Raw genomic sequence first — 17,738 nt, forward strand, 5'->3', positions numbered from 1 at the left:
AGCATGTTAGCCTTCTCAGTTGCTGAGCAAACAACTTCATGATTGTTGGATAGTGGGGGAATTGTTGATGGCCTATTATTTACTGTTGTAGATTTTCCAGAAATATTGGGTTCCTAATTTCTGTGCTTCGATGCGTTTTGGGGTGGTTTCAGTAAATTCTCTCTTAGCTGTCGCTATTTCTTTTTTACAGTTATTCTGGCGTCTATGTACTTCTGTCTGTTTGAACTGGGCTTATGTCTGTTAAATCTGCGGTGTGCATGCTGCCTTTGCGCTATAGCAGCTTCACAAGTTGAAGTGAACCATTGGGGAAAGTGGGTTTTGCTATAGAATTTGCGTGTGGGAACATGTGATTCAATTGCCGCCTTGAACCATTCAGTGGTCTCATTAGCGCAATGTTCAGCAGGAAGTGAAAATATATTTTGCCATGGAGCGTCCCTGATGAGGTCCCAGATGGCTTCTCAGTAAGCCTTTTTATAATACCTCGTTGTTTTGAGCAGTGGCTCTTCAGTTTTTGCTCTAGAGTTTAGGACGATTTCAACCATTACCACGGCGTTCCCAAGAGGGTTGTGGGCATTCATTACACAGTCATCGGGAACTGTGGTCAAAAACTGGTCTAGAAGTGATGCATGTTGTACCTGCTGGTCTGGGAAACAGGTTGGAAACGTAACCATCTGTGATAGGGAATGAGATATAGAGAAGTTACGTGTTGTGGTACCAGCTGCGTCTGTGTAAGTAGAAAATCCAAGCCAGTTGCTGTGGTAGACATTGAAGTCACCAAATACATGAACTTGTGCGCTCGTGTCGAAGGAAATAGATATATATTGTATTTATATTCATGCTAGAGGCGTTTTTTATATTTATGTAAAAAGAAAATACAACTTTGTTATATACGTGTCATCGAATTGTATTCATCTTTAACTTTTTAAATCATTACTATATATTGCGTCGAATATAATATAATAAATACGAAATCTGCATCAATCAAAATATCATATTTGAGCGTATTTTACAACTAGGCAATGCCGGGCGGCTTACTAGTTTAACCAAAACTTGAATAAAGGCTAAGTGTAAAAATAGCAACATTAAATATCATGAATGGATTATTTCATTACGAAATATTAACATTTCTTTTACGTCATAATCAAAGATGTACTAGTATAAACATAATGGCCTCTCGTTGTGTTAGATCCACCCACGTTGATGTAATTGTCCTCAAATTATTAACGTGTTTTATTTTATCTTTATTACATATTATAGACTACCTAATATATATTACTGATTCCAAAAATAAGAAAAAAAAAGACCTAGGGATCACTCAGCTAGAATCGAAGCCAAAACATTTAACGCTCCAACGGTTTTCCCTAATATTTAAGCTATCGACATATAGATAAAACTAAATTAAAATTAAAACGCCCCAAGCTTGGAATTAATTTGCGCATGCGCAAAAGTAATGGAAATATGTCGGAAAATTGAAATGAATATTTTGCATTTCAACTAGTCAACATATTACTGTACGCTTTATTTATCCACCTAAACAACAATTTTAATCGTTATAAACACTCCTAAGTGTATAATTACTAATTCCTGTTAATTTCAGCGTTATATGGCCCTAGTTTAACAGTTTATCGGTTAAATATTTTCTACATAGACGCACATAATGGCTTCGCATATTTACTCACGAGATGGTCGCTAGTACATTTAATGATAACATATATACTATTGTATATATTGGTTTTTCATGTTTAACCACGTTAATCTATTTTTCTTCTTTTTTTATTCAGGAGAACCAGATTGTCACTGCTCAGCATCCGGTGATCCTCATTATCGTACATTTGATGGGCAGATGATCCATTTCATGGGAATTTGCAAATATACCTTGGCCACAAACACGACGGAAGCACCCCATTTCTTTGCTGTTGAAGTTAAGAATGAACACCGTGGAAATACGCGCGTATCTTATACCCGAATGGTCGATGTCAAACTGAATGGTGTTACAATTAGACTTTTACCACGAAATAAAGTACTCGTAAGTAATAACAATTTATTCAATGGTTGATAAAAGATTAACAATATGGGTTGGAGTACATAGAATGCGTTTGGTATATAAATTTATACTAGCTGGCAGCCCAGCGTTTTACAGTCGTACAATTCTCTATTGATTATTATATATTACGAGGAATACTTTGTCCGGTGAACTAATTTGCAAAATAAAATTAAAGAATAATAATGATAATGTCCTTCATCAAATTCCATCCGTGTTTGTTTGCAGTATCACGTCAGCTGATATTTGGGCTTGCCGATGAAGGCACTGGAAATGTCACTTCTGATTAATGTTTAATTTTTAAATATGCAAACGAAGAAAAGATTATACTCGAATGGCCGATGTAAAATTAAATGGTGTTACAATTAGACTTTTATCATGAAATAAAATACTCGTAATAATAAGTATTTATTCAATAGTTTATAAAATAATATTGGATCGGTGTAAATAGAAAATGTTGGTGTACAAAATTAATGTTTTCCTCGTTCATCAAGTCATGTAACACATTCTTAATCGATGATTAAATATTTAACTTCATTATAAAAATAGCTCGTTGCATTTACTAAGATTCGGTTTTGTAATGTAGGACGCTCACGACACTAAAACTAAGGAACGAACAGTATGTTCAATCGATGAACAACATTTAAGAAAGAATATTCGGCAACTTATTTCTAAAGTTTTATAACGAATGATTTTTTGTTAAGGAAATATTAGGTTAAGGTAATGTAACCAGTCGTCTTTAAACTCTCGGAAATGCGCAGATAGAAAAGTATATATTTTCAAACAATGCGTAACGATATTGTGTGTAGCTAAATGGGAGGGTGTAACTACGAAAAGTTATGATTATGAGAATTTTAGCATATTTTTATGTGGTTTAATATTCAGGAAAATGTTTATTTGTGTAGAGGTAGAGCCCATGTTGGTGAAGATGGGGAGTGTTCGTTTTTAGTATAATTGTGTAAACCGGATTAACAGAGTTCTACATTTTCAACCAATGAGAATACTCGGAATATAAGTGGGGAAACATCGTTATTTTCGAACAGGAAAGTGTAAAGGCAGGTGTATGTCTATCAGGGTATGATGCGGTTAATAAGGGTGTCATGGCAATATATTTATATTGTGTATATTTTTACCCGGTCTTCACTGGGGTGGTAGGAGTACTTGTGGGATAGAGAATAAAAATACGAACCACTTCGTCTAAATATGTTATCGGTGATGATGGCGCTCATCGGATATAATGTAAGATTTTATTATAACGAATAAATGTGTCTGTAACGGCGTTCAAGAGTTACATAAGATGTTGGGTAACAGTTTAGACATTAAAACAATTGTATAAGGCATCTGTCAGTGCAAACCTATGGTAATTTGGTCCAGATAGGAATTTCTGCAATTAAAATATTATATATATGAGATAATAAAAATAATTGTTTCAGTACATTTGAATTATAACAAAAATAAAAATTTACTTTTGTAAGATTATTTGGTTAGGTAACGTAAACACTTACATTTAGTGCAGTTAATAGCTGATATATGAAGAAATTACCGCAGTGGATACGGTATCTTAGCGACACTCTGCCTAAGCGCGTTGAAGCGGTTTCCTCCGAAGTAAGGAATTCCATGGGGATATAAGATTCATAAGTCACATGCATGTCACTATTAAAGAAGACGACGTCGAGCTACCTCTACATGCATTGCTAGGTATTCGCAAATGGCCAACTCTCTGTTACTAGCCAGGCTAAATTTAGTGTGTCTACGTTATTATGTCGCATAATTAAAGGATTTGTTAGGGAGTCATTAACTTTAAAATTATATTTAATAAAATTTTAATTCATTACGCAATGCAAATAGATATGTAATATTCTGTAATAAACTGCTGCATTATATATCATTTTTACTAGCAGGGGAGGGGATCGGCTTAGCCCGGTCGTAAAATACGCTTAAACATAATATTTTAATTTATTTAATTTTAATTTAATATAATATTTTAATTAAATTTGATTTAATATAATATATCAATTTATGTACATTTCGGACATACTATTATATATTCGTGATTTCAAAAGTAAGAAGTAAAAAAATAACTATTTGGGTGCCATTAGCTAGTATCGAACCTGAACGCAAAACCATAGCATTTAAAGCTTGTGACGTTGCCACTGTACCAACGTGTCACGCATATGAAATGATTAAAAATAATTTAACATGAATGTACAAAATGTCTAAAGCTTTTTGCAATTTTAGCCCCTCTTTGACCCCTTTAAAACCTATTTAAACCGGATAAAGACCCATGAAAGAATGGTCCATAAAAATCCAATCTTTTGAGGACCCCTAGCGCTACTCTGTGACTTCCAGTTTCTGAAGAGATAAAGTCCGAAAATATGGAGAAAGACAGACAGACAAAGTGAGTTTTATAAATTTGATTAAAATTCTTTCAGATGAGTAATTTATGTATTTATTTATTTATTTGCGGACTGTTATCATCATGTTCTTAGTTGTTGTTATTTCACTACATTTCGGCCAACTCCTCCTCTGGCCTTCTTAAGGTGCTTAACCGCGACGCGATAAGAATGCTTACTCTTTGAACTGTATCCCCAGTAATTACTGCCTTCCATAGTTGTTGTCTCGCCACGTTTTTGCCAACTAATCTTCTGGTGTACTTTGGGTAGAATTGAAAGCGCTGTTTTCAGAGAATACTCACCCAGAACCGTAGAAACTCAACGCCTTTATCCATTGCGCCACGGACCCCTATAGATGGCAGTAATTACTGGGGATACATTACAAAACTCAGCATCCTTATCCCGTCGCAGCCAATCACCTGAAGAAGGCCAGAGGAGTAGCTGTCCGAAACGTGATAAAAAAAAACAACAACTATGAAGGATAACCGTTCATAAATAAATAAATGAATAAATAAACTGCCAGATAATACACAATACATAATCGATATGTTTTACTAATCATTGTAGGTGAATGGTGAGAAAAGGTCACTTCCAATCAACAGCGATTTAGGATACGCCATCACATATTCGCGTGGTTGGGTTACAGTTTCAACAGAATGGGGTCTCCGTGTTCAGTTTGACGGGAAACATCGAGTCTCAGTGAAAGTTCCTGGAACGTTTTCTAACAAGTTAACCGGAATCTGTGGAAATTGCAACAGGAAGAAAGACGACTACCGAACGAAAGAAGGGGAAGACGTGTCGAAAAATCGCAACAGATTTTCCTTGATCGGAAACAGTTTTAAGGTGAAAGACGATAGCGACAAACCACAAACAAAGTAAGTAAAATCGTTTGTTTTTCGTTTCTTTCACATTTTTCATCGTTTTGAAGTTAAAACATTTGATGTATATAATCAACACAGTTTTACATACAACGTGGGCAACGAAGAAGGTAAGTATAACATAAATAAATTGTTTCTGAAAAGTTTTTAGATGAGGATTCATTATTTGTATTCTTCGGACTACTATTCTCATCTTCAGTGTTATTTTCACAACGTTTAAGTCGAGATAACGCCTGACCTTCTTCAGGTATGTCTTTTCGAACTCGGGATTTTATTTATTTATTTATTTTTTGTCAAACTCGGTAATCTGCACGGAATTTCGAACGAACCGTTTATTTTAGCTCCGATGGTAGCCAGCGTCATATTTCAAAGAATATGTAAATTGATCGGGAAGGTTTTTGCGGGCTTTTTTATACAAAAGAGTTACTACTTATCAAGGTCTGGAGGCCACTCGAGGTTAAAAGTAAATGAGTGTACGTTAGTGATTGGGACAATGTCATAATAATCGTTCGTAGTGGGAATTTAGTAAATTGGATTATTTAAGGGGAACGGCTCATCAAGAACTTGTTTACGTTGGATGTTGAGGCGACCATATTGTAATCAGCTGGAAAGTTGAAAGCAGAGAAACGGAACGGAGTTCTACAGGTGTGCATTTTAAGAAAGATGTTTGTTCATGGAATCTACATTTAAGTTTAGGCACAGATAAAGAGAAAGTACGGGAAATTATTGATAGTGGTTTCAGTTGGACGAGTGTTTTTCGTGAAAGCTTAGAAAGGGGGCATAAATTGAAGCTTAGATGAGCACTTGCTATGAAAATTTCGAGAAAGAAGAGAGAGGCTCGCAACGTCTCTTCAGTGGGAAAGAGAAAATGGCGTCCCCTACTAGGTTACGAATTCTGTTTTGAACTATGTCAATGCAGGATAAGTGCTTCTAGCAGCTCCTGACAAGATGTGGCAACTGTAATCCATCCTAGGACGCTCTTGGCTTTTATACAGGTAGAGATTTGCATAGTAAGATATCTATTGGAGCGATAGAATGTTCCCACCATTTTTTCAGCGACCTTGGTAACGGACTTTATGTACGTGTTCCATTTTAGATAAGGAGTACAGGTCAGATCAAGACGTTTATCAAAATATGAAGCTGCCTATTATTATTATTATTATTATTATTATTATTATTATTATTATTATTATTATTGTTGTTGTTGTTGTTGTTGTTGTTGTTATTATTGTTGTTGTTGTTGTTATTATTATTATTATTACTATTATTATTATCATCATTATTATTATTATTATTATTATCATTATTATTATTATTATTATTATTATTATTATTATTATTATCATCATCATTATCATTATTATTATTATTATTAATATTATTATTATTATCATCATTATCATCATTATCATTATCATCATTATTATTATTATTGTTATTATTACTATTATTATTATTATTATCATTATTATTATTATTATTATCATTATTATTATTATTATTATTATTATTATCATCATCATTATCATTATCATTATTATTATTATTGAAGAAAATCAAATCTGATGACTAGCCGCATGAGACGATAAGCGCCATATATTTTAGGCAGCATTAAAATTCATCAGCGGAGAACTGACAACGGGGGACAACTGAATTCGACTAACGAGATTTATCTATGTCTCCTTTAGTAAGAGATAGTCAGTGACTTCTAAAAATACTTAAGTGCTAAAAAATCTCCGCCAATATCGTAAAATTTGATATTTTCTTCAATAAAAAAAACTGTGATCAATTTACGTGATTTTTGGAACCTGAAATCTTCGTTCTGTAACGAATATTTACATTTTACAGATTTGTTTGTATTTTTTTTTTTAAAAAAATGAGTGTAATGTGTAATTCTAATTATGCACTTATTTTTTTTTTTTTTTCAGGTGTGACGTAAGCGACGTCAACATGAAATGCCCGGCATCACAAACAAAAAGATGTGACGTCATCATGCATGCTACTTTCACTGCATGCAGGAGAAAGCTCGGTCCGATCCGTGTGAAAGAGTATATTGAATCTTGCAAAATTGACACGTGTATGTATCAGGGAAACAAGGAAAATATCAACAACGTTTTTTGCGAATCGATTGAAGGATTTGTGCGCGAATGTGAGGAATTAGGAGTTGCTGTTAATTGGAGAAGAGTTTCGAAATGTGGTATGTGTTTTTTTGTAAATAATTATTAATGTTTTTAATATAAAACCTTTTTTCGAAATGTGGTATGTGTTTTTTTGTTTTTTAGCTAATTATTAATGATTTTAGAAAGATAATCGTTTTAAACATATTAGAAAAATTTAAACATATTAGAAAAATTCAATTGATATATTAAAATTATTTATTAAAATATTCCGCGTTTCATTCTCGTGAGATTCGTCAGGCTTATGCTTCACAAGAATGAAACGTGGAGTATTCTGAGTAGCATGGTGATGGGAATATCATGGTCTGGGGTTGCATGTGTGCTGCAGGAATTGGAGAGTTACATTTCATTGAGAAAAACATGAACTCCAACATGTACTATCAAATGCTGCAGCAGAGCATGATCCTCTCCCTCCAGAAACTGGGTCGCAAAACACTGTTCCAGCATGGTAATGACCCGAAACACACATCCAAGACAACCACTGCTTTATTGAAGTGGCTTAGGGTAAAGGTGATGGACTGGCCGATCATGTCTCCAAACTTGAACCCAATAGAACATCTTTGGGGCATCCTCAAGCAGAAGGTGTAGGTGCGCAAAGTCTCAAATATCCGCCAGCTCCGCGACGTCGTAATTGAAGAGTGAAAAGGCATTCCAGTTGTTACATGTGAAACTCCATGTAACGGTTTTAATAACTGATCAAGGAAATGGAAAGTGTTAAACTGAGGGTTGTAAATGAGATTAGCAAAAATCGATAGGAGAGGGGAGAAAAAACGATTTGGGAGGATCATGTTTATATATATATATATATATATATATATATATATATATATATATATATATATATATATATATATATATATATATATAATGGATTCTCCTGTCAATTTCGACGCATGAGCTTCCGCTGCGGCGCCTAAGTTCCTCGGAAATCCACACAGATGATTTTGCTTATAGTGGTGAAGGCTTTGTGTAGAAAAAAACGACACTTTTTGTATTACTGCTAACCTTTGTCGGTGCAGATGACTGCCACAGGAGAGAGTTTACATTAGACCGCAGGTTTTTAGTCAGACTTTTCTTCGAGATGCATATCTTAACGAAGACTGGGGGTGTATCTCTCCCAGTGAATTAATGCGCCCCCGGATACCAGCGCGGATTATTTCCCCAACTCGGTAGTGTACATACAGTGGCAAGCCTCCCCAAGTGGTAAGGCATCTCGTACTGCTCAGGTTCAACGTTGCTTAACTTCAGTGATCTGGCGAGAACCGTGTGTCAACGTAATTGTTCCACACACACACACACACACACACACACACACACACACACACACACACACATATATATATATATATATATATTATATATATATATATATATATATTATATATATATATATATATATATATATATACAAGTTCACCAATAGAAATAAAAATGTAAATCTGCATAACAATGATCGGATATAAAATTATAACTCATTAAAATAAACTGCATATTTTCAAAATATTTTATTTATATTTTCAGCTTTGAAATGTGAATCGAATAAAGTTTATCAATTCAACGCATTTGAATGTCAACCTAGTTGCACCAACCGGAAGCCAAAATGTACAGCTCGTGCAGAAGGGTGTGTTTGTAAAAGAGGATTCATTCTTAGCGGTGATGAATGTGTTCACGTTTCAAAATGTGGTTGTCTACATAAAGGAAACTATTTGAATGTAAGTATTTTGTTTTATATTTAATATATATATATATATATGTATACATATATATATATATATATATATATATATATATATATATATATATATATATGCAATTGCTCGATTCTATCTAGTTCTGGGTTCTAGTTTTATCCTGAAAGGTGTATGTGAACGGGAATTTATATATCTATCTATAATCTCCTCTTAATGTCTAATATATATATATATATATATATATATATATAATATAATATATATATATATATATATATTTAAATGTGCACATACTATGTTTTATATGCAATTCAACTGCATAGAATAGTAATAATACATAAACAAGTTACACAAATTCTCGTTTACATAGCTCAATAGTGCGACACTAGAGCTTTAAATATTTCTAAAATATACTAATTAGAAGAAACAATTATGTACTTACGAGGGGCGTGCGATAAGTAATGCCCCTGACTTACTTCCCATAGCAGTATAGCAACGAAACTTGGCACAGTTTATTAGTCTTTCTCTATATAGGAACCACCCAGATTTATGCATTTCTTCCATCGTTTGATGCTCTGGAGACCGTTTTTGTAGAACATCCCAGGTTGGTCCTCCAACCTCGACTATCTGGCGAGAACCGGTGTGTCATAAATCAAAGCTGCATCATCTAGGAAACGCTTTACTTTCAAAAACAACTTCATTGCTGGGAAGAGGTGAAAGTCAGAGGGTACAAGGTCAGGAGAGTAGGGAAGATGGGGGAGGATTTTATAACCACACGCCCGTGCTTCTGATCTGAGGACATGCGAGTTGTGAACCGGAGCGTTGTCCTGCAGGAGGAGGGTATCTTTGCTGGTCTAGCCCCGCCTCTTGATTTTAATAGCTTCCCTTAATTTCCTCCAAAGTGAAGCATAATAGGCTCCTGTAATTGCGGTACCCTTTGCCAGGAAATCTGCCATCACTACTCCTATGAGCATGACCTTGCCAGCGGAGGGCTACACCCTTGCCTTCTTTGGAGGTGGTTAGTCCAAGTGCTTCCACTGCATTGGCTGGGATTTGTTCTCTGTATCATAGTGATGGACCCAGGTTTCATCCTGTGTAATCAGTCTTTTGAAAAACTTTGACTCATCTTCTTGGTGTTCTCGCTTCTAGAATGGTGTGAGCAACCGGAGAATCAATCTGGCAGACACCTTATGCATATGCAAATGGTCATGAATGATAGTTTCAGCAGACTCTGTACTAATCCTGACATCTTGGTCTATTTGGCGAATAGTAATGCGCCGATCTTCTAAAATGGCAGCCTCAACTGTACGGACAGATGTCTCATCAATGGCAGAAGAGGGGGCGACCAGGTCTGTGAGCTGTTTCCACAGATTTCCGGTCATGTTTGAATTCACGATGATTGCGTTTTACAAGGTCATATGATGGGGTATTATCACCATAAGTTTCTTTCATTTCATCAAAAGTCTCCTGTTGTGTGCGTCCTTTCAAATACAAAAACCAGATCACTGTTCGACATTCAACAGGCTCCATTTCACACCTGACTCAGTTCAAACACATGTTAAATCATTGCACATGAAAATATTTCAGCTAGATTAGACAACTGGAAGTGGGTCAGGGGTATTACTTATTGCACGCCCCTCGTATATAGTTTTTCAAAACGTTTATATTTATTGGTAACAACTTGTTCGCATATGAGTTCATTAATTAATAGGGGTATCACAAGAGAATATTCTTATCATTGTTTTGACTCTGGAGTATATATATGACACAGTCAGACACAGTAAATCAATAGAGAACCACATCACTCTATATTAAAACATATAAAATATTAACTGATATATACTCGAGAGTCAAAACAATGGAAAGAATAGCCCTATTAATTATATGAGATATATACTATATATACTTCACTAATTAGAATTTTGCATAACTAAGCTCGTCAGCCCATTGAAAAACCAATCCGTTAAACGTTTCATATCCCACGATCAGGATTTACTTGTGAAAAAGGCATGTATTAATTTTTCTTTTTTGCATGACATATATGTACTATATCAGCGTTTTATATTGCATTTTTATTCCATATTCTTTTAGCAGTTATACCAATAGGTAACCGGTATTTCTGTTTTGCTTTTGGCTATGCTTCACACACATACACACATACACACATATACATACATACACACATACACACACATACATACACACATACATATATATATGTATGTGTATATATGATGATTGCAAAGTCTTGTGCCACTCCCTCAGTCCATGAGCTAAAAAATGACTTCCATCGGCACAGGACCATTTTAATAGACAAATGCCTGAGGGAGTATCTATACACAGATGATGTTACAGAGTCTTAGCTTTGTACGACAGCTAAGTCTCTCTCTCTCTCTCTCTCTCTCTCTCTCTCTCTCTCTCTCTCTCTCTCGATTCAAAATGTTGAGATCCAGCAACCAGCAAGAGCAAGATAGCCGGCAACAAGTTAAACTGCAGACCAGCTTAATGCGGGTACTGGTCTCCCGCTTTATGTTTTTTTTAAATCAGTTATTTGCTTCCCCTAGAAAGGTTGCCTTCACCACGACTTACGGGAGCCCTCTCCACCCCAACACACACATACATACACACAAACACACACAGTGCTAGTTGGCCGTTGTCCCTGAAAAAGGGTTCATCCGCCCTTTGGAAGGTATTGTTTTTAAATCCTTCAGGGAGACTAGCCACCCTCCTCACCAACAAGTCTGACGGGAGAACCAGTTTAGTCACCGGTGACCCGACCATGAGGCAGATAATGCTGGGTTACATTGTACCAGTAACATATGACATGACCTGACACTCACTCACACACACACACACACACACACACACATATATATATATGTATATTTAATTTATATATATATATATATATATATATATATATAAATCACTTTGTGTGTGTGTGAGTTCTTTCATATTCATATTATTAGTTATGGATTTACGATTTATTTGTTATATGTAACTTTTTTAAATTAACAATTGTTTAGATATTTAAAACGTTATAGTACAGAGTTTGAGTTTTAATATAATAGATAAATGTCTCCATTCAATCTCGAAAGATAAAGGATACCCCCTATAGGGGCAGCTGCGCATGTAATTGTGAGGCAAGGATTACGCAATCACCAACCACGCCCCTTCTGAATCGGTATCGTTTGTAGTCCAGTGGCAAGGACGACTAGAAACTATGTCGAGATAAGCAGAGAGCACATACAACACCATGAAAACCCAAATGGTCACCAATTTAGTACTGGCCAAGTTTAACGTTACTTAACCGGTGATCTACTGGGAACCGGTGTGTCAACGTGACCATGCTGTATATTTAATTAAATAACAAATCCTTATAAATATCATTATATCAATTCTTATATATATATATATATATATATATATATGATAATTATGCTGTACATTTAATTAATATATCATTATATTATATATATATAATTAATATATCATTATATATTATATATATAATTAATATATCATCATATCAATTCTTATATATATATATAAAATGATAATTATGCTGTAAATTTAATTAATATATCATTATATATTATATATATAATTAATATATCATTATATATTATATATATAATTAATATATCATTATATCAATTCTTATATATATATATATATATATATATATATATAAATGATAATTATGCTGTACATTTAATTAAATAACAAATCCTTATAAATATCATTATATCTATTCTTTTAGGAAAATTTATTTTTTAACATATCGTTGCTATTGCGAATTATCTTTTTTATGTAGCTTATTTAAAACTATTTCTATTTGTATAAAATCAAATATAATTATGTATCTCAATTGATACAAAAATAGCAGAAATTTCTTTATTCAATCTTTATGTTGTTTTATGTCCTCAAATATATTTACAGAATTTCCATTTGTTTTTATGATTCATATTATGACCTGTCTGATCTCTTTCTATATCAGCTGAACGAAGTTTTTACCGATTCAAAATGCCAATCGAAAATAACTTGCCAACTCAACGGTAAAATCAAAACCGAAAAGATGAAACCGTGTGGAGCCAATAGTGAATGCGGTCTTGAAAATGGAGTTCGTGGTTGTGTCTGTAAGAAGGGATTTATTCTTGAAAGCGGGAAATGCGTATCAAAAGGTATTCAATTGCTTTTCGTATGTTTTAAATTCTTTACATTGAGTAATTTGTTTTAAAGATTCCATATTAGAACTATTATACTACCCTATCTCATTTGTTATTTTAATATTTAATCGAGTATTCGTGTCAATTTTCGGGGGACTTCCTCAGGAGAATAATAAGGATGATTGAGGAAAATAAAATATACCAAACACGAGAGGAGATATTTGTTTCTTTTATGTACATACATTTTTAATCGCTTCCCTAATTGTGTCAGAAAGTAACCTTACGAATGCGTGAAATATATTGAATATTTCGACCCCCTGTCTTTCCAAGCTTTTAGCTACTCGAAAAGTGTCATTCAAACCATAATTTGTTTTTTTCAATTGAAGGAGCAAGGACCAAGGTTTCATTTAAAAAAAAAAAAGTTTTTAAACTTCGGACTTTAAAGGTAAATTTCTAAAAACAGTTTTTTTTTTATTTTTGTTTTAAATTTGAATATATTATTTATTGATCTTTTATCTTTAATTTGTGATATATAAAACTTTGGTGGTAAATTAATTATTTACTTTTTAATAGACATTTAAAAATGGGGGCGCGAATTAAAAAAAATGTTTGTATAAAATATTATATTTGGTTTATTGGAAAGAGCATAAAATTTCACATTGACTCTGAAAATATCGTATCAACAGAAAAATTTTGATAGATTTTTGAAGTTTAAAAATTGAAAAATACTTAACTCGTTAAATTCAATTGATTTCATTACTTATTTTTAATAAAAAAAAATAATATTTTTTTTATACAACTTTAATAGTTTATTTTGGAAGTATATTCCATAAAGAAAATAAAGAACCCACTTTTAAAAGAGAAATTACGAGTTTTTTATATTTTATTCGCATTTTCGTGTTAGGGTGTCAAAAATTCCTCAAAAATACACCTATCGCTTCCATCATTGGTACATAGATTTGGAACCTGATTAGTTTCGTCTTAAATATATTTCCCCACTTATGTTAATAATTTTCATTTTTTTTACTTACGTTTCCCCACTTACGTTTTACAAACGCCTTCCTCACTTACATTTTTAATCACTTCTCCTATATGTACATAAAATATATAAATATGTAACTTTTCATAGGATCCCCCTCTCATCTTTGACATATTTTATTATCCACATTATGCTAATAATTTTCATTTTTTTTACTTACGTTTCCCCACTTACGTTTTACAAACGCCTTCCTCACTTACATTTTTAATCACTTCTCCTATATGTACATAAAATATATAAATATGTAACTTTTCATAGGATCCCCCTCTCATCTTTGACATATTTTATTATCCACATTATGCTAATAATTTTCAATTTTTTACTTACGTTTCCCCACTTACGTTTTACAAACGCCTTCCTCACTTACATTTTTAATCACTTCTCCTATATGTACATAAAATATATAAATATGTAACTTTTCATAGGATCCCCCTCTCATCTTTGACATATTTTATTATCCACATTATGCTAATAATTTTCATTTTTTTACTTACGTTTCCCCACTTACGTTTTACAAACGCCTTCCTCACTTACATTTTTAATCACTTCTCCTATATGTACATAAAATATATAAATATGTAATTTTTCATAGGATCTTTCTCTCATCTTTGCCATATTTTATTATCCACATTCATCCTTTTTATTCTCTTAAAGAAGTCCCCCGCAAATAGGGATAAAACGTTGAGAATTTACTAAAATGGGCACAGGTATTCTGTCCCTTTTTTCCATAATGTTATAATATCATACCTGCTTTTATTTTTATATATATATTATCTATTTTTAATTTTATATTATTTTTATTTTTATAATTAAATTTTATCTTGAAGGTAATTTAAACAAAGAAAACGCACCTATTTGTTATCTTGCTTCTCCTCACCATTCGAAAAGATGCAATTAATTGCAAGTCTTGAAGAGTTTTAATGTTTAATATTCTTTGCATTTATGTGTGAAATGATTAGAAGGAGCAGAGATCCTTTCTGATATTTTTAATATCTTTACAACATTAATGTATAAATTTTTACATCATTTTAAATTTTAGTTTAGGGTGACGAATGTGAAAAATAGATAAATTTAAATATTTCAGATTTGCATTGAATTTCATTCCCTGACTTTTGTTTTCTTCCGAAAGGTGCTTAATTTTAGAAATGGTTTTGTTAATACAAAAAATATTTTAACAGATTTTTATCAAAATTCCAATAAGTATTCTAGACGTTAGGTTTAGTATGATTATATCTTTATTTTAATCGTATTTTTTGGATTCATCGAACTTCTGTTCTCATCTTGAGTGACATTTTTACAACGTTTCCGTTGATGTAACCTCTGACCTTCTTATGGTGTATCTTGTAGAACTCGGGAATGTTTCTGTCGAACTCTGGAATTTGGACGGAATTTCGAGCGGAACCCTTTATTTACTTCACGAGAGTAGGGTGCTCTTGTTCCGTCAGCCATGACTAGATAGAGGTACTAAGAAATTCGCAATTGTATTTTTCGGTCGCCTACACTGAGGATTTATCTGTGGCACTATATCTCCGTGCCACGGATGCTAACATACTCTACAGCATGGCCGGGTGGTGATTTGGCCATGAGCGTAGAAATACACAGAAATGCAATCCCAGAATTCCCTTTCTTGACCGGCCTCTTTTTCGTTCAGACAACCTCTATTAAACAAGGAAGCTGTCCAGAGGATGAAGAAAGCAATTTCCAGTGTCCGGCTGATCGTGTTATAAATCAGCCGGTCACTGGCGTGTGACTGGTTTCACGTGTTACACTAAATGTCTTAGAAACGATCTCATGAAGATGTGAAGATGGCCAGTCATTAGGGCCTGTAAGAAGAAAATCATACCTGGGATGTTGGATGTGGGTGTGGCTCTTTCATTTTCTCAAGATGACTTCTTCATCCTGGTGGCATTCTGGTTGGAATTTTCTTTCTTCATCCTCTGGGCCGCTTCGTTGTTTAATTGGAAGCACACATGGCAAACACAAGAAAACACACAACACGACACAATCGCAATATATGTGAAATATAATTAACTATTTATTTTACATTATGTATACACTATATATTATATATTACAAAAACAATTTACACTTTGCATATCCTACAATTATTAAACTAATTATGCTTAACTAGTTCTGAGGGAGAGGGGGTCGGCCCCTCTCGTTCACGGAGAGACATCAACATGCGTGCTCACCCCATGTGTCCGGACGAAAAAGAGGCCGATCAAGAAAAGGAATTCTGGGATTGCATTTCAGTGTATCTCTACAATTATGGCCAAATCACCACTCAGCCATGCTGAAGAGTGTGTTAGCAACCGTGACACTGAGATATAGTGCCGCATCACTTAACCTTCAGAAGAAGGTTCACTTTTACAATTGCTTTTTCCAAGTACTCTAACCACCGAGTTTGACAAGATACACGAGAAGAAGGTCGGAGGTTACATCGACCGAAACGTTGTGAAAATCACACTCAAGATGAGAATTGTAGTCCAATGAATCTAAATAATACGAAAAACAAAAAAAAAACGTTAAATCTTTTTTTTTTTTTTAACTGTTGTATTTTGTTATTTATGTTCCTAGACATTGCCGGGTGTCACTGCTAGTTCATTTATATAGATTACCATTATTTGGATTCACTATGAAATTGGATCAAATACCAGTAACTCTACCTTAATATGTTTTTTTACGTTGACCCATATATCTACATAACATTTATTCCAAGCCCTGTTGCTATTATATTTGATTTCGTATGGCCAGATCCGATTCCCCAAGGTCAACATTTTCATTCAAAGGTCAAACAAAATTAGAATAACTTTTTTTACATTTCAGAAATTTATTTTAATTTCTTAAGAGGACATACAATCGGTTACAAAGCAGTTTTGTACGGGGAATTGATTTTACCGGTTCCAGAGTAGGTATATAACATATCTAAAAATTGAGACATACAAGAAACGAAAGCTATGATGCTTTAGTGAAGTTTTATTTATTATGCTAAAATCAAATCTTATTGTATACATTTATTAAAATTTCATCGATCTTTTACTTTTCACAAAGAATTATAATATTTATATTACATAATACGACAATATTTTTGTATGGAGACTTTGTTCAGATTTAACAGATTCTGAATATCTCAGTTGACAAAACTTTGTGTATATTAATGTAAACGAGAATAGTCCATTTTTATTTCGAGGGTGGGTACAGGAATATATATGTTAAGTAAAAAAAATGGAAGCGTAAAATTAAGTTTTTATAAATAAACGTTTTAACATCTGTAAATTGTAACTCAATGTTTTTAATGTAAATTTGACGGTTGTTTTTTATGGAAAATTACGTTTGAATTGTAAGATATA

At 33.3% G+C, this 17,738-nt stretch overlaps 1 protein-coding gene across 1 annotated transcript in view; it reads left to right on the plus strand.

Moving 5' to 3' along the window:
- LOC145239994 (IgGFc-binding protein-like) overlaps positions 1-17,738 on the plus strand; it is a 266,786-nt gene that overhangs the window by 192,677 nt on the left and 56,371 nt on the right. The window contains exons 49-53 of the mRNA XM_080103577.1: positions 1,782-2,026; positions 5,002-5,309; positions 7,241-7,509; positions 9,011-9,201; positions 13,181-13,364. Of these exons, the coding sequence (XP_079959703.1) occupies positions 1,782-2,026; positions 5,002-5,309; positions 7,241-7,509; positions 9,011-9,201; positions 13,181-13,364 (1,197 nt within the window). The remainder of the gene's footprint in view (positions 1-1,781; positions 2,027-5,001; positions 5,310-7,240; positions 7,510-9,010; positions 9,202-13,180; positions 13,365-17,738) is intronic.

The sequence above is a fragment of the Euprymna scolopes genome, chromosome 19 (assembly GCF_053919585.1).
Source record: "Euprymna scolopes isolate OS-2025 chromosome 19, ASM5391958v1, whole genome shotgun sequence".
NCBI lineage: Eukaryota > Metazoa > Mollusca > Cephalopoda > Sepiida > Sepiolidae > Euprymna > Euprymna scolopes.